The 25,713-nt window shown below is 39.9% G+C and overlaps 1 protein-coding gene across 2 annotated transcripts in view; it reads left to right on the plus strand.

Moving 5' to 3' along the window:
* The window catches only part of LOC129125755 (connector enhancer of kinase suppressor of ras 2-like), a 175,980-nt gene that overhangs the window by 120,230 nt on the left and 30,037 nt on the right, over positions 1-25,713 (plus strand). For both annotated transcript variants that reach the window (XM_077185925.1, XM_077185926.1), the window contains exons 11-16: positions 747-880; positions 1,436-1,641; positions 5,276-5,361; positions 7,355-7,609; positions 18,081-18,115; positions 22,945-22,993. In XM_077185925.1, coding sequence (XP_077042040.1) covers positions 747-880; positions 1,436-1,641; positions 5,276-5,361; positions 7,355-7,609; positions 18,081-18,115; positions 22,945-22,993 — 765 coding nt within the window. The remainder of the gene's footprint in view (positions 1-746; positions 881-1,435; positions 1,642-5,275; positions 5,362-7,354; positions 7,610-18,080; positions 18,116-22,944; positions 22,994-25,713) is intronic.

Below are 25,713 nucleotides of genomic sequence, written 5' to 3' on the forward strand. Positions count from 1 at the left end.
AAATATTTTCTATTTCTTGAGTATCAACACAGACTGAACCTTGTTTGAAAAATGTTCTTTGTTTATATCTCTGTATCCTGCCCAGCATATTTGGTTACATCCTTCTAGTCCTTGCAGACCATTGGCTTGAGCTTCCCTATGACTTCTGAACCCAACAATTGTGTTCAACGTCATGTGAAAGTTTAAAAAGTGAAAATCTTAACCTAAACAATAAATAAATATCCTTTAATTTCTATTTATTTGCTATTTACCATAGAACACATATTTGCATCACCATGGCTATAAAGCCAAAGGATAATGAATTCTGCTGTCTTAAAAAATCAAGATGTTCTGTCCTTGCTAACAATAAATCTTCCACTGAAACCAACACAATCATTTCATTCAGTACAAGTATTCCAGAGCTCTGTAATTAACTTCTGTATTAATGGCATTTAATACAGTGTGTCCTTTCTCCTCAGATAATTGATTTTCTGCATTGATTAAAGATCATATTTTGATTGAGTCTCAGATTTTCCCCTGAGGTGGCTTTTAAATTAATTTAATGGTCGTTTATCAGTTTCTTTCATAACTTTCTTGAAGCTTAGAGTTTCACTGGACACCTTTTTGGAAGAAACTTCAGAAATTTTAAAAAAAATGGCTAATTGAAAAAAAGAGGTCAAAACTAAAATTATGCACACTGATTTTGTTGTTTCTTGTAGCACAGAAAACATTAATTTATTCTTCATGTGCTTTTTTGATTTTTGCAGCCTGTGATTCCAACCAGCCCCACAAGCAGCTCTACAACCCCAACGAGTACGATGGGCATGTCCTCAAAAATGGACAACTCTGCACTCCAGGATGTTTTCATCCTCTCCCCTATGTCAGGACTTTATGGCCCCAGGTATTTATGTCCTAAGAAATTTGAGGTTTTGAAAAATAAAATTTTACATTTTGATTTCATTAGGTTTATAAAACAAAACCAAAACCAACAGCCCCACCATCAAGGTAAATAATAAATCAAATTAAGAGCTAAAAATACATTAAGCACCAGATTATTGTTTTGAGTGACTAAACTTTCAGCTAGCTGAACAAAATGTGGGTTTAGCCTTAAATCAAGAAAGTATTTAAAGAAGTCTTTAATCAATTAGTTTGATTTACTTTTATGTGTCTACTTCTATCTTATTCTGGAGCACTTCTGCAAGGGAAACCCTTGTATGCTCATATTAAAACAAGTTCTTATGTTCTCCTTCAGATCCTAGAAAACTCCTGAATGTTTATCTCACAATTAAAGTGGCACCTCATGTTGGTTTTGTTAATTTACATTTGTTGAATTGTTTCACTTACCAAGTGAACATTTCAGTTGCAAGATTGTTTTATTTGTAGCGTTTGGGAGAGGCAGTCGCGTGCTGGAAGTTTCCCTTAAATGCTTCATTTCTCCATCACCTCCTGTTTTTAGGGATGAAATTGGAATAATGTCTTGTGATGACATCAGCAAGTTCGGAAAGTCCGGGATGAAAGGCTCTGAGTCTCCAAACTATTTCCTGGAGCACGAGAGTGGGAAATTCTACACGCTGCTGGAGGGGGAAGGACACCCCGGGGGCCCCGAGTACGAGAGGGGCAGAGCCCCGGGCGTGAGGAGAAGGGAGAAAACCCCCACCCATGGTAGGCTGCACCTCCTCAAGCTCCTTCTGATTTACAAACTCTGCTCTTAACTCTGCAACCCCCCAAAATCTCATTCTTGTCAGACTCTGACCAGTTGGCTCTGAACAGTAAACAGAATTTTGCATGAAGGAATAATTAGAAAAATCACGCACTAACACTCCTGGTCAGGAGTAAGTTATTTATACAGTTATTTTGCAGTTCATTCTGGAACGTTGAATGGTAATTAAATTCATATTATTTGAATAGCCAGCATCTTTATTTACTCAATTTCCCCTCCCAAACTCCTGGAGATTATTCCACTTGCAATGTTCTGGGCTGTTAAACTTCAGTGAAGGAACTGCCTTGTAGTGTGAAAGTGTCTGTAAGATGGAAGGTCCTCCAAAATTCAGCACTGCATTAAATGCATGAGGAGTATCCTACAATGCACTCATTAGTGCTGGAATTGTTTTTCAAAATCTTAGGATGAGGATGCCTAAATATATAAAATGCTATTAAACAATAATTAACTCTGGTTTTCTATAGAAATTGAGTGTATGCTATTGAGTGTACAGGTGTAAAATCACACCTGTGCTTGTATACAAGTGTATGGATTTGAATTTATGGGTCTATACAAAAGGTGTTGTTGAAAATTAACTGATTTTTTTTGTTTCTCTGTTTAAACTGAATTGCTTGGTATTTAGTGAATTTGAGAAAAATACTGCTGAAATACATCAGTGTATGTGCTATGTATTTTCAGTTGCTTTATTTTCAAGGCAGTAGGACAGTTTTGTAAGGCTTACAAATTTCAGATAGGATATTTCTTTTGAAAACTAGAGTTATATCTGATTTTGAAAATGGCATTATTTCTGTGCCTCAGAGAAAGCAAAGACCATAGTGTTCTCTGTGGGTAGCTGCTATCTTTTGAGATCTATATAGATATTTATTTATATTTGGCAAGCCATCCATAAGTCCTTTATTCCTCTACTCTGAGATCTTTTTGTTCTCTCATTTTGTTAAAAAGCCCCAACAACTCCCTAAGTTTTTGTCTTTGAAATTTAGTAAAGGGAAAACCTCTCAGGAGCTTGGAGCAGTGAAGGAAAATGTGTCAGTGAAGAGCACAGGCACTAAAACCCTGCTGCAGTTCAGGGGAGAGAATCCCAGGAGAGGTTCTGGTGATGATCCAGCAGCAGCTGAAAGGGAGCACAGTGGGGGGAAAAAAGAAAATTCTTAAAGCCCCGCAGCCCCTGATTCTGCTGCTGAGTCTGTGTGGGGTTTGCTACCAGGGATGTTCTCAAATGCAGCTTCTCTGCCTCCTGCTCTTGGTATTTACCTTGTGTTTATCAGTTACACAGAACTTCCCTCCTGCTGCTGTAATTTGCTGATGGCTGCTGGATTTCTGGCAAAAGTGGGAAGTAAAATGGACTGGATGGTGTGTATATGCACACAGAACCTTTTCAGGGGAGGAAATCTTAACAATTCTTTGTTATAGGCAGGATATTTTTAGTAAGTGCTTCAGTCATCTGCTTGATGCTTGAAAGAGCTGTGATGCTGAGGAACAGGATTCCATCTTGGGACCATTCATGTTCACTCTTTATCTCCTTGGGAAGTGACATCATTTTAAAACAGAATTAGAATGAAAGATAAAGAGAAATCTTAACTGTGATTAAAATTGGAGCCAGATGGGTGTATTTGAATTCATAAATTCTTCCTGCATGGTGACTTAAAATATTGGGCTCTCTGCCTGATCCCAGGAGTACACAAGATTTCTTTTGTCTCTGATGGACAATTCTGATTGAAATCCAGGAGGAATTTGGTTTTAAAGTCTCTGAAATACTCCTTTCTCCCAAAAATGACTGCTACACCAGATTTTTTTTTTCAAACTACAGATTTAATTAATCTGTTGATTACCAGACATGCAAATGATGTTCTACTGTAGTGGAAGGTTTTGTACTTTCTGACTGAGGTGACATCCATCACCACAGTGACAATGTGTCTTTCAATAAAGAGAAAGGATTTATGGCAGCTCCAACAAACTGATGCTGGAACCACAGAGCCAGGAGCAAAGAAATGAAAATAAAACTTCTGAAGCCTTTCATGGCCAAGCAGCCACTTTCATTATTGCTTGGGCTGACACAAACTACAGCTCCAAAATTCCAGCCTTGGACCTTGCAGGATTGCAGCCTCTATTAGAAATCAGTCTCCTGTGCAGGTGGATGGGTACTCAGGCAGGTAATGGGTATTGATAGTACATGCAAAATGCAAGAAGATAAATAATAAATCCATTTTTTCCAATGTATTTATGAAAATAAGCTTGTTTTTAGCAATGTTGCAATGCATTTTTTGTTTTACTTTACATTATACTTTGTTATTTTCCTGACTCTAAAATGCTCTGGTCTAAAGAGCTCTTCTGGCAATGCATTTCAAACATCTTCCATTTATGTGTTAGAGGCAAAAACATCATAAATATTTTTTTTCTTTCATTTTATTCTGGTATCCTTGTACACAACAATTTTTTGCTCCTCAGAAAAATATCCAAGCTGCAATGTCAAAACAATTTATAGGTTACTTTTTATTGGGAAAGGACTTGGAAGTGAAATAAGCAGTTTACAAAATCACTTGTTCATTTGGCTTGTGTGATTCCTCTCCTGAATTTCTATTTTTGATGTCTGTTGTGCTGTGGTATCTGTATTTGAGTATAAATCATTTCAGAGCTTCAGATCTTTCCTTTCTTTACAGAAAAACTGCTCAGTTTGGTTATGTTGATCTTCTCTTGCTTTGTGCCTTCCTGTTTTCTTTTTATAAAATTTTTAATCTTGTTTCTCTATCTTTTTATATTAGCGCTTTTTTTTTTTATTTAGGGTTTTTTCTTAATTGATATTGTTCTCCTAAGGATTAGGAGTTGAATCTCACATTTGTAGTCTCAGGTGTGAGGTAGAAAATGAAATGAATTTTTCCATTGGATTATTAATACACTAAATTTCATGCACAAAAGTGTAATCTGGGCAAATCTCAGCACCCCAAATGTCTCCCCTCTGATTTTCAGGAGATCTGGGGGTGCTCCTGGTTTGGTGCCCTCCCATCCCTGCTCTGGGGCTTGGGCACATCAGGGTCTCACTGCCCCAGTCCATGAAATCCCACGATGGATTAAACCCCCATGGCTGAATCTTCTTTGCTGGCTCTTGTCCCCAAACTGAGCCCCAGGTTTTCCTCCTGAGCCAGTGGGAATTAATATTCCTTGAAATGAGATCCCTAATTTCTCACCCTGGGATTTCCCAGGTCAGGGGGTTTATGCTTCCCTGACAGATCTGTGTTGTTGCATCTGTAATAATTCTCTCTCTACTTTTCCTACAGCATTTTCTCTTAAAATCTGTTTCTCTCTCTATTCCCAACACCTATTTAATGAGTGAGGAAGTTCATACAGAGCAGTTTTCATATAAATTTGTAATCTGCTTTACATTTACAAGGAATTTCACCAGAGCTGTGGTGCTTCCCTTGAGGTGGGGGTGATGAAGAGGAGGCTCTGGGATGTCCCTGAAGGCCACAGCTCTGAGGGGTTGTGTCACACCTGGAATTTATTTAATTTACACTGCTGACCCTCCAGCCTGCCATTCCTCGCCTTCCAGAATTCCATTGCTTTTCCTTGCCTTGTTTGCAGGAGATTTGAGGCCGGTTTCGATGCCCACTGAGTACAGCTGGATAGGGGAGCCCAAAGAACAGAACATGTACAAGAGGGGAAGCAGAGGTGAGTATTTTTTTTTCTCTCCTCTTCTCCAAGATGTTTTTCCTTTGTTGCTTAAGGAGCATCACAGGAAAAAAAAATATATATATTTTCTTTCTTTTTAATTTGAGCGTCACAGAAGATCTAAACCAGCCTGTTTAGTGTCTGTGCTTTTCTGTTTCTATTTCTGAAAATTAAAAATTTGTATTAGAAGGAGGAATTTAATTCTAGTATGAAGAAACATAAACATCAGGGGGGAAAGTACTTTGAAGGCTCAGATAAGTGTTAAAAACAATCAGTTCCAAATCTGCACAGCTCTAGAAAACAGTAGAAAACAGTAAGTGATGGTAGAGGTGTAAAGTAGCATCCTCTGAGAACATTTTGATCAGTATGAATTCAAATTTGGAACAGGAATCAGCAACTGTGCTGTCAGTGTTGAGACCAGCAGTTCTATCACAAAAGCTTCCATTGATCCCAGTGGGAATTATGAACTTTGCAGGAAAGACAAGTGATTGCACAGTTTCTTTTTTCTTTATTTCCTCTGGCAAAAAGAAAACATATAATTCAAAAGAATATTCTCCCAATATACAACCATATTTATTGTGACGCTGACTGTTGAAGATTCTTGAATACTATTTTTTAGAATCTTTTAGGCATGGTCTGGAAGCTGAGAGGAGTTCAACTTGACTCCTAAAAATGTGACAAAAAATTAATTATATTCTTGAAGATCAATGCAGGATTTTAAACTACGGGTTTTTTTCAGTAAACTTCCATTCCAAGAGAAAATAAATTTTATTTAAGGCACAAGCCTTTTCTGATTTATTCCAAATCTGTTGATGTGTGTTTAGCTCATATTTCACTGCTGCAGACAGTAACAGACTCGTTGCCTGGCCAGCTCCCATTTTGAAACTGTGCCCAAGTTTGCTGCATATCTCCTTAAAACTGTTATTCCAGCTTGTCAAATTCCTTGAAATTACAATCCTGGGGTCTGGAATGGTCCCAGAGATGTTCCCTGCATGATACAAGCCAGTAATGTTTTCTGTGTCTGCTCCCTTTCACCATCCTTGGTGGAATGGAGTGCAGGGAGAGCCCTCACAATTCCCTGGACACTCCCAGGACTTTTCCCAGTTTAACAGGACCCAGGGATGGTCTCTGGCCAGCCAAAAATGGTTCACATTCTCTGGAAAAATCCTTTCAGCCAGGATTTTTCTCCTGGGAAGCTGAGAGGCCTCAGAGATAAAGGAAAACAATAATTATCTGATTTGCTTCTCCTGTGTGGAATGTGTTTGGAGACTGTTTACCCACAGGTGATTGCTTCATTGGATTCTGCTGTGAATTATTTTGACTCATTGGCCAATCAGAGCCAAGCTGTGTTAGGACTCCGGAGAGAGTCAGGAGTTGTCATTGTTATCTTTTTAGCATTAAGCATCTTTTCTGTATTCTTTAGTATTGTATAGTATAGTATTCTTTAATATAATATAGTTATAATTATAAATAATAATAAGTATATAATAAATATACAATGATATTAATATTGATAATATCAACATTATTGATATTAGCAATAGTAATATCAAAATAATAACAGTAATAGATTATTGTATAATGTAATTAATACAATAATTATTATATTATATTATATTATATTATATTATATTATATTATATTATATTATATTATATTATATTATATTATATTATATTATATTATATTATATTATATTATATTATGGTGTTATATTATATGGTATTATATTATATGGTATTACATTAATGATTATATATTATTAGGTATTATATATTATAGTATTATATATTATTATTAATATAATTATTGATAATCATTATAATATAATTATAAAATATACAATTATAAAATAATAAATTAGCCTTCTGAGAACATGGAGTCAGATGCATCATTCCTGCCTTCATCAGGGCATTCCCAGCAAATGCAAAGGTTCTCTGCTTGTGTCCTCTTCCTAATGTTTGTTTTTGCCTTCCTCCCCCTCCAACCACTGACTCTGAGAACTCGCTGCTGCGCTACCTGAGCGATGACAAGATCCTGGTGATCCAGGAGGAGCCCCTGGCACAGAAGGACAGCAAAAGGGACACGGCCAGGAGGTCCAGGAGGAAGGGCAAAGGGCCAGGGACCCCCGGCTTCCCCATCAGCCCCTCGGTGCTGGCCTCCACCATGAGCATCAGGATGGAGCCGGGCCAGCAGGACGTGCTCGGCTTCCCCCTGGCAGAGAACAACACCGTGCCCCTCTACCACGTGAGTGCCCAGCCTGCACCTCCCTGCCCAGCCACGGGGACAGCAGCCAGGCCTCTGCTGTGGGGGGCACCCAGAAATCCAGGGGTTCTCCTGGGGGAGGGATCCAGAAATCCAGGGGTTCTCCTGGGGGAGGGATCCAGAAATCCAGGTGTTCTCCTTTGGGGTGCATCCAGAAATCCAGGTGTTCTCCTGGGGGAGGGATCCAGAAATCCAGGGGTTCTCCTGGGGGAGGGATCCAGAAATCCAGGGGTTCTCCTGGGGGAGGGATCCAGAAATCCAGGTGTTCTTTGGGGAGGGATCCAGAAATCCAGGTGTTCTCCTCTAGGATGAATGCAGGCATTCAGGTGTTCTCCTGTGGGATGGATCCAGAAATCCAGGTGTTCTCTTAGGATGGACCCAGGCATTCAAGTGTTCCCTTGTAGGACTGATCCAGGCATTCAGATGTCCTGTTAGGATTGAACCAGGCATTCAAATGTTCTCTTAGGATGGACCCAGGCATTCAAGTGTTCCCTTGTAGGACTGATCCAGGCATTCAGATGTCCTGTTAGGATTGAGCCAGGTACTCAAGTGTTCTCCTGTGGAATTGATCCAGGAATTCACAGGTCCTCCTGTAGGATGGATGCAGAAATTCAGAGGATCTCCTGTAGGATAGAAGCAGGCATTCAGATGTTCTCCCCTTAGAACTGACCCAGGTATTCAGATGCTCTCCTTTAGGATTGATGCAGGCATTCAGGTGTTCTCCTGTAGGATGGATCCAGGCATAAAGGCTCAGTCCTCTACTTCATGTTTCCATGCTGCATTTCACAGTCTGAGAGAGCTGCTCAGTGTTGGTGTCATGATGAATTTCTCCTAAGAGTCACTTTTTCAATGTCAGTATCACGACAGCTTTCTCATCAAAGTCAGGACAGAACAGCAAAACACAAGGCAAGAATCATTTGCTGTCAGATTCTTTAATAAAATCGTGCTCTTAATTACTCAGTCTCACTGAGTTTAGTTTAATTAGACTGTATTATCTCTGAAGGTTCATAAGGATCCTGCACTCAGCCTCTGATAATGATTTATTATACATTAATTTATAAGCTTTTGTATTTTCACTTTGATTACTGTGTCTTGTAAAAACAGATGAGCTTAATGGAGTTACTGTTTATTTAAATTTATTTACTTAAATTGTGGATTTAAATCTCTCTGACAGAGATTATCAGCATCATAAAGTTAAAGCAAAGGATTTCAAACCTGAAGAGAAAATCAGCAGGCAATTTATCAGGATGAATGAGAAAATTATTATACAACCTACAACAAACCCCAACAAGATTCCATAACTTGGTAGATGAGTCAGGTGGTTTTGGTCAGTTTTTATAATTCTGTTGATGATCTGTTGGCTCACCTGAGTTCTGAAGAGAGAGCAAATATGTCAGTTTGGATAAGATGCAAATTCCACCCTTGATTTCAGGACTGAAGTTGTATTTTCTTGCATGATTTCCACACCATCATGCAATTAATTGATGTGACAGATTAGCAGTATGATATTAGATGATAACCAAGTAAATATTTAAAAATACCTGAATGACATAAAATGTCAAATCTAAAGGGTCTGAAGGAAAAGATGGAAACTGGAAAACAGGAAGAGCCAATATGGAGCGGTTGTTTCGCCCTAGAAGTGAGGGAGTGTTTACAAACTCAGCTCCACATGCAGTGATCACAGAGGAGGGCACAGGTAAAATGATTCTTCATGGACTGACAGAGCAGGATTAATTCTTTTATCACCATAAATTTCTGGAGCAGCATTAAAAGAGACCTTTGCAGTCCTTCAGGAGATAATCACAGGAATCAGAATATCTGAGGCACTTTGTCAACTGCCTTATAAATATACAAGAGGAACTGAGTCGACAAACACACAGAGTTGCTGACACAGATTTTGTGGGTTCTTGCCAGCACAGAATCATTCACATTAATGTCTTTCCACTTGGAATACTGAAAGAATTCTGAAAAGCCAAGCAAAAAAAAAAAAAATGGGCATATTTATCTTGAAAGAGAGCTACCCAGAACAAAAAAAATGAAATATCAAAGAACATTCCATAGCAGCTTGATAGCAAAAAGGAAAAGTAACAGAGTTGTTGTGTTCTTAGACATAAATTTATAAGTTTTAAGTAGGTCAGCTCATTTCCTTAATATCTAAAGGTGTTACCAGGATTTTCATAAGCATTTTGATATATAAACCTTTTTTGGATAATGAGACTAAATCACCTTAAAACAGCTTTTGCTACATTTTTATTTAAAATGTTGACAAAACTGGTTTAGCTTCTCTTCTTACTTTTGCTCTGTGTTTTTCAATGGAAGGTAAAAGTGCAGAACTGGTGGAATCACATTTCCATGAAATCCTCTTCTCTTAACACATGCCCAGTCCAACTTCTGGATATAGATCAAAATTTCAGGCCAGATAAATGCTTTGGGAAATGGAGAGGATAAATAGGATTTTCATCATCTTTAGTGAAGGGAAGGTGATAATGTTTTGTAATCAAACAAAGATGGCTTGATGGAAGGAGGAATTGAGCATCACTTAGCCATTGCTTCATTTTCTAAGCACTGACATAAATATGTAGCAAAAAAATCCAAAAAGGCACTTACTTAACAGTAGTTTAAATTACCAGACGTAAGAAGTTTTGCAAAATTGGTAATTGCAGAGATTCACCACTAGATTAATGCTTTGGAAGGGATGTTGATTTGGAACCTAAAATTAAACAATTAGCCTGATTTCATAAGTTGCTGGGAGGATGCAGAGTTCCTATATAAAATGGATATTTAGGTAATGCAATATTGGCAGCGTGCCCAGGATATAAAATGATGCATGAAGCCATGTTGCAGTGAAATATTCCTGTCAAGAAACACTGCCCCCTTCCAGGATATATTTATAACTCGAATTTAATTGATATGCAATGCCACAGAACCTAAGCAAGAGTCAATTACAATTAGCAAGGCTGTTATAAATAATTATTAATTAATAGAGTATCTCTTGGAACATGACTTTCTATGTTTACTAATGCTTCACTTCTGAAGTGACATCATTTACCAGGTTGAACCTAAATATGGGCTTACAAGGATAGAGTTAAAATCTGAATATGTTTTTATTTTGTATTACCAGAGCTCATTCTGCAGAAAATTAACTTAACAAACAAGAATCCAGCTCAGTAGACCAGATGTACCTGGGAAATTTTCATTTTGCATTTTTGACCATAAAACAAACCACAAAAAATCTTGGAAAATCTTCAGGATTTTACAAAAAGTTATAGAAAACTGTACCTATCCTGCTGTCCAGTTCCATTTTGCTCTGTGGCAACCAGCTTCCATCTAAAAGGAGAATATTGAAGTTCTCCTTCCAGATCCAGTCTGGAAATCCACACAGTGTTCAGCTCTGTGGTTTTATTGCCTCAGACTGGCACAACTTTCTGAAGCTCTGAAATTCAATTTGCTGGTTACCACATTAAATTCTCCAATTGGATAATGATCTCTCATCTGGTTTTACTTGGTGATAAATGTTCTGGGCCTATTATCTACAGAGTAATTGGATATTTTCCTTTGTAGTATCATATATTAAAAAACTGGAGGATAGATTGGAATTTCTAAATTTTTTTGTGTGTGTGTGAATTAGAATTCAGTCTGTTGAAAAGACTTAAATTTTAATGAGTTTTAAGATCAATTCTTTCATTTCAATGTTCCCTTGACAGTCAAACAGAAATAATGGCACTCACTGAGAGTGCCAGACCAGGAGTCACTTTTTATTTGAAAGATCATTCGAAGCATGGTGGTGTTTTCTGGTCATTGTCACACAGCACTTGCTTCACTTGCTTTGTACTCCCTTCTTGCTGATCCCAGGAAGTTGGTAGCTCATCCCTGTGGCACAGGGTGATGGAAATGCTCTTGAAGTGTTCCTGGAGCTGCAGAGGCAGCTTGACAAACGATGCAAAGTTTAGGGGCACATGCTGGGAATTAAAACCTGTGCAGAAGCAATGTAGGTCTGGGTGTTGTGTAACGGGAGCATGCTGGGATGTGCCAGATGTTCCAGATGCTTTTTTGGGCTGACAGGCAGTCTGAGTGCTGCTCTGATAAGTGGAATAATTAAGATAGTCTGGGAGAATCACACATATTCAGCTCCAGTGACTGAGGGAGGAGCCTTTTATTGCCAATTTTGCAGGAAATGTGCTCATGTTTTATTTATTCCTTCCTGCTCTTGCAGAAAGAAACAAAACTGAGCATTACTTTCTTTAGAGTTTTATTTCCCTTCTGAATTGCTGAATAAATTCTATCTCTGCTTTTTATTTAAGTATCTGTAATATGGAAAACCTTCTTTTCCTACCTGCAGTTATGCTGGGAAATCACTCTGAGGATGACTGTGTGGGTTCTGGCTGCTCAGAAAGGCCAATATAAGTAATTTCTGTGTTCTGTAGCTTCAAAATGGGTCTGCCCATTGCAGCTTGATAGCAAAAAGGAAAAGTAACAGAGTTGTTGTGTTCTCAGATATAAATTTATAAGTTTTAAGTAGGTCAGCTCATTTCCTTAATATCTAAAGGTGTTACCAGGATTTTCATAAGCATTTTGATATATAAACCTTTTTGGTAAACCTTGGAAACCAGTTTTACTGGTTGGAAAATAATATTATTTTTCATTGGGACTATGTACATGAAGTGTTGGCAAGTGTCTCCCCCATACTTGAAGAGTATCCTTGAGTAGCAATGTCCAATAATGTGTTTATTCAGAGTTCTGTTCAGACCTGACTCTCTAAACTACACCTCTTCGTTAATCTGGAAACAGCTCAAAGGGGAAAAAGTTATTTTAACATAAGGTGTTTTACAATATAAAGGAAAAATGAAGGGAAATGAAATGTTAAGAAAGGTCTTTTTAACAATAACATTATCAGTCTTTGAGTTTCCACATTCATTCAGTAATCAAGAACTGATTTGAATCCAGGAAAAAAAAAAAAAAGACTAAACCAGTGTTAATCCAGAACTCAGCTTGTCCTTGATTTCAGGCCCTTGCAGAGGCTCAGGAGAGGGGCTGGGGTTGTGTTTGGAGCAGCCAGGTTGGGATGGACGGGTCTGCAAACTCAGCCCCAAGGCTGCTCGTTCCTGCTGCTTCCAAAGGCTCAGGCTGCCTGGAGTTCCTTCATTTGCAGTTATATCAGGACACTCTGCACAAAGCAAATACAAGGCTGCCTTTATCCAAACATATGCAGTGTTTTCAGAAGTAATTCTGCTCTATTAGAGCATATTTAAATGATGATATTCTGCATCTTCAAACAAACCACCACCAATGCAAGTCAGCAAATGAAGCATTCATTAACCTGCTGTGACTTCATGGATAAATTGCCATTTGTAAAACGTTCTGGAGTCCTCTGACTCCAGAGAAACCACAACACAACTAAGTTGTACTGCATTGTATTATTTTAGCAAATGAATTTATGCCCTGTTTTTATTGTTTTGCCAGGCTACCAAAAAAAACCCAGTTTACATATAGTCTAACTATATATATATACACATATAGTCTAAAGCCAAATTTAACAGTAAGTATTAGCTACAACTGGTATTATTGCTATGATAATTGAAATATTTATCCTCCAGAAGATGCACCAAATAGAAATTTCTCCCTTATCACACAAATATCATCTCCTGCTGCTGAAAGGATCAATGTGCAGGAATCCAGTTGAAACTTTTTGGCGTCTCCTGTGAATTTTCTCTCTACCTGGTGGCTCAGCCTTGCTCCCTGTCCTTTCCCCCTTCCTTCCCCAACAGGAAGATAAGAAGGGAGTTTTGGAGGACAGGAGCAGAAAGGCAGGATTTGGTTTTGGAGAACATTTATTTCATGGCACAAAGGCAGGATTTTGGGATTGGAGAACAGGAATATTTCATGGCAGAAAGGCAGGATTTGGGGTTTGGAGGAGAAGAATTTCATGGCACAAAGGCAGGGTTTTGGGTTTGGAGGACAGGAATATTTCATGGCACAAAGGCAGGATTCTGGGTTTGGAGGACAGCAATATTTCATGGCAGAAACACAGGATTTTGGGATTGGAGGACAGGAATATTTCATGGCAGAAACACAGGATTTTGGGATTGGAGGACAGGAATATTTCATGGCAGAAACACAGGATGTTGGGTTTGGAGAACAGGAATATTTCATGGCAGAAACACAGGATTTTGGGATTGGAGGACAGGAATATTTCATGGCAGAAACACAGGATGTTGGGTTTGGAGAACAGGAACATTTCATGGCAGAAACACAGGATTTTGGGTTTGGAGGACAGGAACATTTCATGGCACAAAGGCAGGATTTTGGGATTGGAGGACAGGAATATTTAATGGCACAAAGGCAGGATTTTGGGTTTGGAGGACAGGAACATTTCATGGCAGAAACACAGGATTTTGGGTTTGGAGGACAGGAACATTTCATGGCAGAAACACAGGATTCTGGGTTTGGAGGACAGGAATATTTCATGGCACAAAGGCAGGATTCTGGATTTGGAGGACAGGAATATTTCATGGCACAAAGGCAGGATTCTGGGTTTGGAGGACAGGAATATTTCATGGCACCAAGGTCAGCCCTGGGCAGGGCAGGGCCACCTGTTCCCATGGGAATGGGGAAGGTGAGGAAGAGGAAGGAGGAGGAATTGCCTGTTTTCCCTGAGCTGCCCTGCTCCCCTGTGTGATCATCTCCCATCATTGCAAACTCCAGTGGATCCCTTCCCTCTGCCCCCAGCTCCTTTTCCCACCTGCCCTCTTGTTTTTCCTCAGCACAAATTTGAATGTAGATTACACCGGTTGATTTCCTGTCTCTGTTATCTCTCCCCTCAACAAGGGGAGCAGAATGAAAACCTCAAATGCCATTTTTATTTTTAGCTCAGCATGACAATTCTGAAAGCAGATTCAGTGGGTGAAAGCATCAGCTCTCTGAGGTAGAGAGATCAGTAAACCCCTTGTAACAAGGCCATGTTTGATTGTTTTTGAACAAACTTGATGTGGAGAAGTCTTCAGGATAATAAAATATATGAGTTAAAGAAGCAGAAGAACAAATAATTTTTTTTATTTTTTAACTTGTACTAATAATAATTCAGTATCTTAATAATAATCTTCAGTATCTGAGTATAGAGGAGTGGAAGAACAGAGTGATAAAGAAGCTTTGGAATCTTTGCATCTGAATAAATTATATATGTAGATGGAATAAATATCTTGAATTTGACCACTGAGATTAGTAACACCCACTATGAAACTATTCTAATCTCATTACCAACTATTCCTGTCTCTTCTTTAGGAAACAAGTAAATAATGGGTGTTGAGTACTCTCACACCATCTCTGCAGCTCAGGGTTCTTCTGCTCTCAGTGGTTTATCTGATTTCTTAGAAGAAGAAATTCTGATTCAAATGAACTGGTTTTTTTGTTATAAGTTATTTATAGAAGTTTCAGGTAACTGGGACTTTCTACAGGATTTCCTCTGGGAGAGGAGCCTCAGATCTGAGGCTTTGGTGTCCTTTCATCTGCACTGGTGCAGCAGCAGCAGATCCTGGGGATCCCTGGAGCTCCAGGAACGTGGAGCTGACTAAAGAAGGCAGATAGGTGCCAGTGACCTGAATTTCACAGAATTTGTGCTTTATAGTCTCTGACAGCATGACAAGACTGGTGTCTCCTGAGCCTCCCACATGTCTGCTACTCATGAAAGTGGCCTTGTAGTAGGATGAAGTAAAGTTTTACTTTGGGAACTAGGAAAAAGCAATTTTTTTTTTATTTCAAATGTCACAAAGTGGTAAGAAGTAAGTGCTCAAAAAAAATTTATATATAAGGTTGCTGAAAATGCAGATAGGAGCCTTCCACATTGTCATTGTCATCATTGAATCTGCATGTAATTACAATTACACGAGGAAATTAATTTTAGCTATAGGTAGACATTTATAGAAATGCCAGAGCGTGGGTGTTTCCATGTGTAGTACCAGAAATCCTTTATAAAGGTTGGCATTTCAAGCTGGCAACAAGATTTTTCTCCCAGGAGAGCTTCTTTGGGAAGAAAATCAATCAAATAAAAGATGATAAATATATGACAAAGGTCTGCAGTAATCCCAAGTGTCCACACTTAATTACTGGTAATAATCTCTGTGTTAGTGATGAGTTGGTCAGGAGCTGAGATTTTTCTTCTAATAAATTAATTATTGATAGACTTTAAAAGGTGTAATTATGTTTTTTACGTTTCAAGTACTAATATCAACAGTTTTCTCTCCCTCTGAATTTATATAGATATTCTTCTTTGCTCTTTTCTAAATTGCAGCAACTAATAATCAGTTACAATAATCTATGAGTTGTTCAATGGTAAAATCATATTTTTCTTTTTCACACTGTTATAGAGTCTTTTAAAATTTCCCTGCTACAGACTATGCTTCAGTTAATGAGATTACATTATTCAATATCTTTGGAAATTAATGCTTGGTAATGCAGAAAAATTTGTGGTGTTGAAAGACTGACCTCTAGAAAAATGTGTTTTATTATCAGAAGCAAATTTCTCTCTAGTAAGTCTTTTTTCAGCCTAATATGTGCAAGTTCACATCACACTTATGAGATCCATCTGATCAAAAGGAATCTGGAAGCCACAATCCAAGGCGATCACGTGGGACAGAAATGGGTTTTGTGCATTTTCTTGGAAGGAAATAAAAAACTGAGTTCTTATAGCAGTGAAAATTTATAATTCAGGTGCTGGCCAGAGCAGGGTGAGGGAGGTTTATTTCAGCTGTGCCAGGGAAGGGAGCGTGGGATGGGACCCATGTGGGGAGAGGGAACAAACCCTGGTTTGGAAACCCTTTGCTTTTGCTTTGGGAGCATTTTTGGAGAAGGAAATTAAGGACTAGAATGGGAAGCACTGACTGAATTAGTAGTCCCACTTTAGTTGCTAAAATTAGAAACCTTGGAAGTCAGAGGGATGAGAAGGAAAGCTTTGAGCCTTCTGGTAGGAATGAATTCTATTTTTATAACAGCGGCACGGGTAGTGCTGCTGTCAAAGTTCTTCTGCTCGCTTGGCCACACAATATTTCCTGGGCTGTCCTCAGTATTTCCAGGGATGCTCAGACTGGTTCATTTGTGTTTAGCAGAGCATTTGCAGCACCAAAACAACATCTCTCAAAGAGCTATTTTGCTTTAGCTGTGTGCTGTTAACCCTTCCAGTCTGCTTTGAGAAAATGTGAGTATTTCTACAGGGTATTTTCAATATTTTTAAGTTCTCCAGGCCACATTTCAGCGTACTCAGAGGAGAAGTGAGGCATTTATGGCTCTCAGGAAAGGCTGTTGGGGTTTTTGTACTCAGTCACTCAGTGGGGAGCTCCTGCCTTTGCCTGGTTTCCACAAGGAATGTCAGAGAACTCCTGCTTTTAGTGTAAGGGCAATTTTCATTATTTTTCACCAGAAAAGGCCCCTTATTTGAGTGGGATCATCTTTGCAGCTCATGTTTCAGCTGGAGCACACTAAAAGCTGATAACTGCTTCTGTGCTGGGCTCCCAGGGGCAGGGGGGCTCCTTGGAGGAGGAGGAGGAGGAGGCAGAATGAGTTTGTCCCCTGCAGGTTCTGAAGCTGCCTTAGAAACTCTGCTGCAAAAATGCACCCAGCAAACTTCCTGTGCTCTGAGCTGCTCTGTGCTCAGTGCTATCTGTGAGCAAACATCTGCTGCAGGCATCCAGCAGTGGCAGCAAACCACAAACGCTGCATTCACTACAATGAGCAGCTTCCTATTTGCTTATCCAGAAAGTCAAAGATTTTGTGCATTTCTGCATTTATAAACAAATACATGTGAATTTTACAACCCGTTTGGGGGGTTGGTTTTTGTGAATTTCATTTTTTGTGAATTTCATTTTTTGTGAATTTTATTTTTGTGAATTTTATTTTTTGTGAATGTCAATATTTAGCTGAGGCAAAAATCCTCCATCATAAAACTGGTTTTAAAGTAACTTAAACTGTCTGAAGATTTTATTTTTAACCCCAAATCAGCTGCTGCTTGCTCCACAAAGACAGGTTCATTTCCAAACCTCAGAGGAATAAATAACCAATGTAGTAAATCAAGTTATTTAAAGCTGTGTAAGAGTGATGTCAAAGAAAGTTTGTCCTTCTGAAGTTCTTTATTTTACATTGCAATATTTGTTCTTTTCATTTAAACTCCCCTTCAAATATTAACAAATTTGCAAACATTCAGACAAATTTTAGCTCCCTTATTTTAAAGAGCTTTGATCACCTCTAGAGAGCATCTGAAGTTAGTTTGTAAGTGCAAATGCAAGTTGTTTTAAGCATGATCTTCATTTTAAAATAACTCTGAGCTGGAAATTGAAATAAATGTTCCATTTCCTTTGCTTCAGAGTTGCAGAATGACTGTGGTTTACCTCTGTCATTTTTTCACTGCGCTCAGAGCACCAAGGAAGTCTGGTCTTTGTGCTTAATGCTCTTTATTTTTCTTCTACAGAGAGCAGGGGATACAGTCAGTGGAGATACTGAAAGGTAATTACTTCTGTTATTATATATTTAAATATATACACGGTTATATTTGTGAATTAAACTCCTTTCTTTACTTTTAGAAATTTCGTTGCAGTATTTGAGGTTTTCAGGGTTTAGAGATATCAGTGCTGATGTCATGTTGGCAAATGAACATTTGCCAACATCAAATGTAAATAAAAAAAAACAAGGTTTAAAAAATTCTTCAGAAAAAAAAAAAGTTTAAAAAATATTTGTAGAGGGGAAAAATTCTACTGCTATGTTTCCAAATAATTTCAAATTTATTTTTGAAATTCAGTATTTCAGACTCACTCTGAGGATGAAAAACATAATGTATATCTAACACAATTTTCTTAACCAACAGGCAGAATGTTTCAATGAACATATACCTCTAATTCAGTCTGTCCAAAATTACTGCTTGTATTTGTGGTTTGGAGTACACAGATATTAAAAATGGGGTCTTCAATTTGGCCTTTATGTCTGAATTGAATCCATTTATTCTAATGAAGAAAACATTTTGTCTTTCATTTGATTTTGTCTTTCATTTCTTTGCTGTTTATCGGATGAAGTATCTTCATGTTGCATCCAAAAGTCACAGTTAAAGGAATGTTTGAAGCAACAGATACTTTGTATCATCATATATTCTAATTCAGTTTCCTTGTAATCTATGATAATTATTCTTTTTATGTTTTTCATCCTGTGTATGGCCTAAACCCATTTAAGAAGCAGAATAATTAATTAGATTTAGAGTGCTTTGACCAGTCTAAAGGATTTACAGCTGTGATGATTCCCTTTAGTGCTATAAACATCCCTGAATTCAGCTAAAAACCTGAGGTGCAACATTATCAGCTTCTGACCACCTCACACTTGATTTTTCAGGGCAGACAGCATTTTTACCTCTTTATGTGTGTTTTAAACATCCCAGTGCAGTTGGAAGGCAGCTGCAGTGGTGACCATTTGCTGCTGCTTCCCTGGTGTGCTGTGCATGGCTAAAATGGCATTATTGACCCCATGGAGCAGCAGTGTTAACAGAGATTAGCGTGAGGCACAGATGAAATTCCTCCTCATCTGACAGCAGCGAGTCCTGCCTGTCCAGTGCCAGCAGTTCATCACCTCAGCTGAGTGTGGGGGTTTGCTTTTACAGGAGGTTCAACATATTATTATTTTAATATTAATATTTTGTTCCACTTCACAGCCTCCCTCCTGTGCAGGCTTACCTGGGGGGAGAGCGAGTTATTCTTGCTCTCTTTTGAATTAAAACTTCATGCCACATTTTGCCTTCACCTCTTACACCTGAGTGCTCAAAGCCTGCTGTTTTCTGTAAATCTGACTGTTTTCATTTAGCCTCCCATCCCCTTTAAAGGTTCTCCTGTCCTGTTCTGCTCTCCCACCTGTTTCTCTCGTTTTCAGCCTGGCTGTGCCCTCCCTGGGCTCCTTCCTGCCTGACTTTGTGCATCAGAAGGAGCCCCACACCCTCCCCAAGCAGCCATGAGTCTCACCATTGCATTTCCTCCTCCACACCCCATTTTGCTGCAGCCACAAGGAAAAGCTGCAGAAGATTTTGTTTTGTTTTTCTTCTGAGCAATTTTGTTCTTCCCAGAGCAAAGGGCTCCTGGTTTTTCCCAGCAGGTTGCACAGGCCCACTTTGGCAGGGACATTGCAATCCAGATGGAACATCCCTGGTGGACAGGACAGGGCATCTGCCAACTGATACTTTCCAGGGACATATGACTTGATGAAATTTTGGCAAACTTTCATAGAAAAAGGCTATGCTTTTCTATTCTTTTATAGGAGAATCCTTCTCTCACACATTTTAGGCCCAAAACATGACCATGTTATGTCTTTTCAATCTGTTGAAAAATATTTCAAGAGGCAGAATTATATCACCTTCCTAATAACCTTATTTAAAGTGATTTAAATAGCTTAAACCAAAATAAAAACCAATTTTCAGATATTTAGCCCCTAGATTTAGGCTTTGGGGACCAGGAGACAAACTGTGTGGATAGATTGACATATTTGGGTGAAATGCCATTAGCTTCAATAACTGAAAGAGGGAGAATTTAGGTTGGATATACAGAAATTCTTCCCTCTGAGGGAGGGGAGGCCCTGGCACAGGGTGCCCAGAGAAGCTGTGGCTGCCCCTGGATCCCTGGAAATGTCCAAGGCCAGGTTGGACACTTAGACACCAGGTTAGATGGGGCTTGGAGCATCCTGGGACAGTGGAATTTGTCCCTGCCCATGGCAGGGTGTGGAGTGGGATGGGGTTCAAAGTCCCTTCCACCCCAAACCATCCTGGGATTCTGTGATTTCAACATACAGGGACCTGTAGAGCTTCTGGGATATTTAGGATTGCATCCTCTGCTTTAGAAAAGCCAAGGGGAAGGCAGATGTTCCTGGCATGGGGTAGAAGCTCCCCCAGGCTGCTTTGTGAGAGCCATGAGGCTGCAGGGTGTCCCTGGGAACACTTTTCACTCATTTGGGAAGAGCTTTTCACTCATTTGATGAGGAGAACACAGAGCAAGGCTGGCAGCTCTGTCCCAGCCTGGGGCAGAGCAGAACTGAGGGATCTCTGCCTTCCAGCTCTGGGTTCCCCCAAAGTCTGGGCACCCAAACACCCCAGAGCTGGCCCAGCTCTGTGCCAGGGCAGGAGCTCCAGCTGTGTCCCTTGGTGAGGACACTGTCCTCACACACAGACCTGCCCTGCCTGCCAGGGAAACCCGAGCTCCCCTGGCAGCTCCTGTGCTGGAAGCTGTGCCCTCACCCCTGAGCAGGAGCTCTGATTTTGGTGCTTGGAGAGGCTGCCTGGAGCAGAGGCTGGGCACAGTTAAAGGAACAAAGTAGGAATTTATTAAAAGGAGTTCACAGGATCCACCTTAGGCAGTGCAGGGCTGCACCCTGGGTCAGGAGGTTTCACACTTTCATGAGTTTTGGTCCATTTTGATACTGGGGTTCATTGTCCAAGTCCAGCTCCAGGTTGTGCAGTCCCACCCTCCCGGTTTGCTCTCCTCAATTCTCTGTTGTTTGCACTTTTTGGGCCTGAAGCTGCAGTGGTGTCCTTGGTTCTGGGGCTGGAAAAGATTGTTTTCTATGACTGAGCTGTGAGGAGAACTGCTGACAGTGTGTTTGAATTTCAGAGTTATGTACTAACGTGGTCCAGAATCTGGAAAATACAAAAGCTCAAACTTAAGGCACCGATTTAGGCAGTGGCACCTGCAGCTGGAGCCCCTGGGTGTGTGTGTGCATTGAGGTTTTGGGGAGTCAGGCTGGGCTGCTTTGTTCCCTGTTTGCCAGGAGCTTTGCCCTGCTGGGCTCGTTTCACAGAGCAGGAGGAGGAACCAGGCGCCAGGGAGGAATCACTGCTGAGCTGTCCTGCAGACAAACACCTGGCTGGGCTGAGCAGGGCTCCCCTGGTCCTTGATCTTCACTTCAGGAGAATTTTTCCCAGCAATAGGAACCCTGAGCCCTGTGGGTTCTGGCCAGGGTGTGTCCTGTAGCTGTGACATCCCTGTGGGTGCAGAGCTCTGCTTCCCTCAGCCTGCAAGGGCTGTCACAGACACATCTTATGAAAAATCCTTTCCTTAGGATCTTTTCTCCTGAGAAGCTGAGGAGCCTCAGAAATGAAATGTAAACAATTATTTTCTGCTGCTGTGGAATGCAACTGGTGCATCTGGGATTGGTCTCATGTGGTTGTTTTTAATTAATGGCCAATCACAGTCAGCTGGCTCAGACTGTCTGGTCAGTCACAAGATTTTATTATCATTCCTTTCCTTTCAAGCCTTCTGATGAAACCCTTTCTTCTCTTCTTTTAGTATAGTTTTAATATAATATATATATAAAAAAATAATAAATCAGCCTTCTGAAACATGGAGTCAAGATTCTCATCCCTTCCCTTGTCCTGGGACCCCTGTGAACACACCACACAAGGGGAGAGAGGCAGAAAAACTGCATCACTCACACAGGGCACAGCTTGGATGAACATTTTGCTGAATTTTTTGCTTCTTTTTTGTGTGAAAACACTGCTCAAGTTCTTTCTCATAACACATTTTGTCCTTGTAAAGAATGCTTAAAGATTATTTTCATCATGGTCACGGCAGTGTGCTTTGGAAATTACTTTTTTTTTTTTAGTTGTGGTTAATGCTGGAGAGTTAAGAAGAGATAAACATTTTAAAAATGACTTTCAGTCTTGACATTTTGCTGTCAGTATTGCATGTTCAGATGCACCTGTACTGCAGAGATTTACAGGTGCACCTGAGTTGCTCGAAGCATCAACAGCCCAGAGCAGAGACCTGAGCCAGGGATTTCAAACCTCACTACAAAATACTCAATAATTAATCTGCAGTGAGAATTTCCTTGTTGTAACAGGAATATATTATATAAGAGATGGATAAGAGTTCTAGTAACCTAAGTGTAAATCATGGATCCAGATGAGGTGATTAAAAATGCATTCCTGTGACCAGGTAGATAAATCCAAAATGCTACATGTGTATTAGTCCAAGTCCTGAAAATGGATAAAAAGGACAAATCTGACCCTGATTCAGTGTCCTATTTCCATCATGGCCAATTCTGTCTGCACTGGACAAGGAAAGGCCTCTGGTGCTGCTGCCCTCCTTTCTTCTCCAATCTTTACAGAGCTCACATATATCAGAGATGGTATTATTGCATTTTAAGGTGTCAATTCTTGGTATCTGTGGCATCCTGTAGCAAAGTCTTACAGAAATTTGTGCTGCAGGATGCTATGGTTATATTTAGAAATTCACAGTGTCTGTAATCACTATGTAATCAGTTTGGTTTTTTTTCCCTGTGGTTATTTGACATCTTTCTTCTGTTTGTCCTAGATATGCAAGTTCTGCCATTGACCATCCAGGAAACACATCCATGAGGAAGGTAATGATTTACAAATGTGCTTTAAATAAGTAAAAAACTCCTCAACTGTTCAATTCCTTGCCCTATTTTAAAAGATACCTTAGATATCCCAAACCTTGACATTTGCCTATGTAATGAAAGAGCTGAAAACAAAAATCTAGCAATAATTTCCATGTTGAGGAAACTGGCTGCTGCAACCACAGCAGGTCAGTGTGCCTGCAATGCTTTTAGTTAAGGTTAGAATTTAGGAATTTAGTCAAGTTTAGGAGCCTTGGTGTGTGTTCTGAGCTATGTGATGGTTTGGGGAAGAGAATCACACACCACATTGGGCTGCAAGGCATCTCTGGAGGGAGGCTTACCCTGAAGGTAAAGAAAAGTTTTAAAACTCTTAGAATATTTAAATAGTACCAATACTATGATAGGGAGATGGAGGATTAAGATTTTCAAATATTTTTTATGGTACCAACTTTGAGTGTTCCATTTGCAATGGAATATAGCTATAAAAAATTGTTTTATTATTATTTCATACAAAGGACAAACAACAGAACCTTCATTTGAAGAATGCCAGTTCTTCATTCTGACTTGGCACTTTTTACACTGATTGGTTTGGACAGGGCTTGAACCACCCTGGGACAGTGGAAGGTGTCCCTGCCATGGCAGAGGGGATGGGATGAGCTTTAGGGTCCCTCTCAAACCTTTCTGTGGCTGTGATGACTCAGTTCTAAACAGTTTCCCCTAAAACTCCTGAGCTTAAAGCCAGAGGAGCTACAAGTAACCAGTTTTGCTTTTCATTGAGTGTTTCTGTGCCAGCACTTCTCCTACCCCCTGATTACACTGAGAACTCCTTAATTTACCTTCAGGAGCATCCATTCAATTCTAGCACTTTTTAAATTTCATTTTTCCCTGTGCTGGCTTTGGGTGGAGGTGGCAGGGTGGGCACTCTCTGACTGTGGTGTGGTTTTGAGATAAGAATTGAAACACTGACAGCCCCAGTGAGTTCTCCATCATCTGTCTGTCTCCCATAGCAACTCTGAGTCACTTGCAGTTGTGAGTTCTGTTTCCTTACAGTGTTTGCCACCAAGTTAATTATATTACAGTGGTTCTTTTATCTCTCAGAGTGTGGAGGTTGAATTTTTACCTTAGCAGTGCTAATTAACAACTGATTCCCAAGGTATTGCAAACCTCTCACTTTCTCTAGTTTCCTTGGTTTGAATGCATTCTGTGTGTGCATAAACAAAACAGGAAGAATAATTAGCTAAGAGTTGTAGAAGAAAGATATTTTTTATTTCAGAAAGATATTTTCAGCTCTCCCTTGATTTGTTGTGCTGTTTCCTTCATTTCATCACGTAAGCATGTGCACTGTTATGGAAGTGAGAAATCTTTCTTTTTATTGTTTATAAAAACTGGGTTTAAAATTTCCCATAATTTGACAAAGCTTCTGCAGCTAAAGGGAAGATACATGGAAAAAAGTAGTATTTGCATCTGTGTACAGATTGTGTCCCACTGTGAGTACCTGACTGAGGCTAAATAAATTCATTTTTACTTTGGAATGGTGCTGTCCATCCAGGAAGAAGAATTAGCCAAGTGTTTTAGAAGAAAGATATTTTTTATTTCAGAAAGATATTTTCAGCTCTCCCTTGATTTGTTGTGCTGTTTCTTTCATTATTTTTAAAACTTCCATATCAAATGATGCATACCAGTTTCTGGTGAGTATCTCCTCCAGACATTTCATTTGTCTTACAGTTCTTTAAATTTGCCCACATTTCATTAGAGGGTTTTATTCCATCCCTACATTTCTCTAGCCTAAACTGGGGGGAAATTGGTGATGTCTTTTTCAGGAACTCACCTGCTTTGCCCTGATGCATTTCTCTGGACAGAGGAGCTTTGAGCAGGTTGCCCCAGCCACCACAGAGCTCCAGCTGACCCACCAGGGCAGACCAACATTGCTGCTGGCACTTGCAGCACATCCCAAAACCCCCAGAGCTGCTGTGCACATTTCCTACCCTCTCTGAGAGGTTTTTGGTTTCATTTCTGGGTTTTGCCACATTTCCTCCAGCACAGAGCACTCATCTTTGTCTCCTCCTGAGCCAAGAGCCGCATTTGCAGAGATGCAGTGGAACAAGGGGGCTGTGCTGAGCCGGGGGCTGCTGCCCCCTCCCTGGCTGAGCATCCCTGGCAGCACTGTCACATTTTGGGGGACATTCCTGTCCTGGGGCTGCCTGGGAGAGCAGGCTGAGCTCAGGGGAGCACAGAGAGCTGCTGACCCCTGCATTCCCCACAAAGCCTTCCCCTTGGGAAGTGCTAAATCACGTTCCAGACAGGGCTGTGCATGTCCAAACCCACTCCTCCCTCTGCTGCTTCCATTTAAAGTCAACCTCTGTCTCTCTGGAGCTGGAGTCTTGTTTTCACCTGATTATTTTCTAGGGTTTTTAAGTATTTGTTCATTGGAGGCAAATCCTTACAAGTTTTTGAGTACTATCCCTGGTTTTAGGTTTAAATAAAGACCTGATTTTAGGGGTTTTTTCCCCCCAGAATCTGTAGCAATTTTCTAATGCTGCCACAAAATGAAAGAAATATTTATTTTTTTTTTCTCCTGGGACTTATTCTGTCAACCCACCAACCACCAACTTATTCTGTCAACCACCAACAACAAAAAAACTCGTTTCTGTGGTGGGATGTGTGACTTAGACACGTCATCAGGCACAGGATTTTGTATATAATGTTTGTGGTGGATATTTCTT

This window comes from Agelaius phoeniceus, chromosome 14 (genome assembly GCF_051311805.1).
Source record: "Agelaius phoeniceus isolate bAgePho1 chromosome 14, bAgePho1.hap1, whole genome shotgun sequence".
Lineage (NCBI taxonomy): Eukaryota > Metazoa > Chordata > Aves > Passeriformes > Icteridae > Agelaius > Agelaius phoeniceus.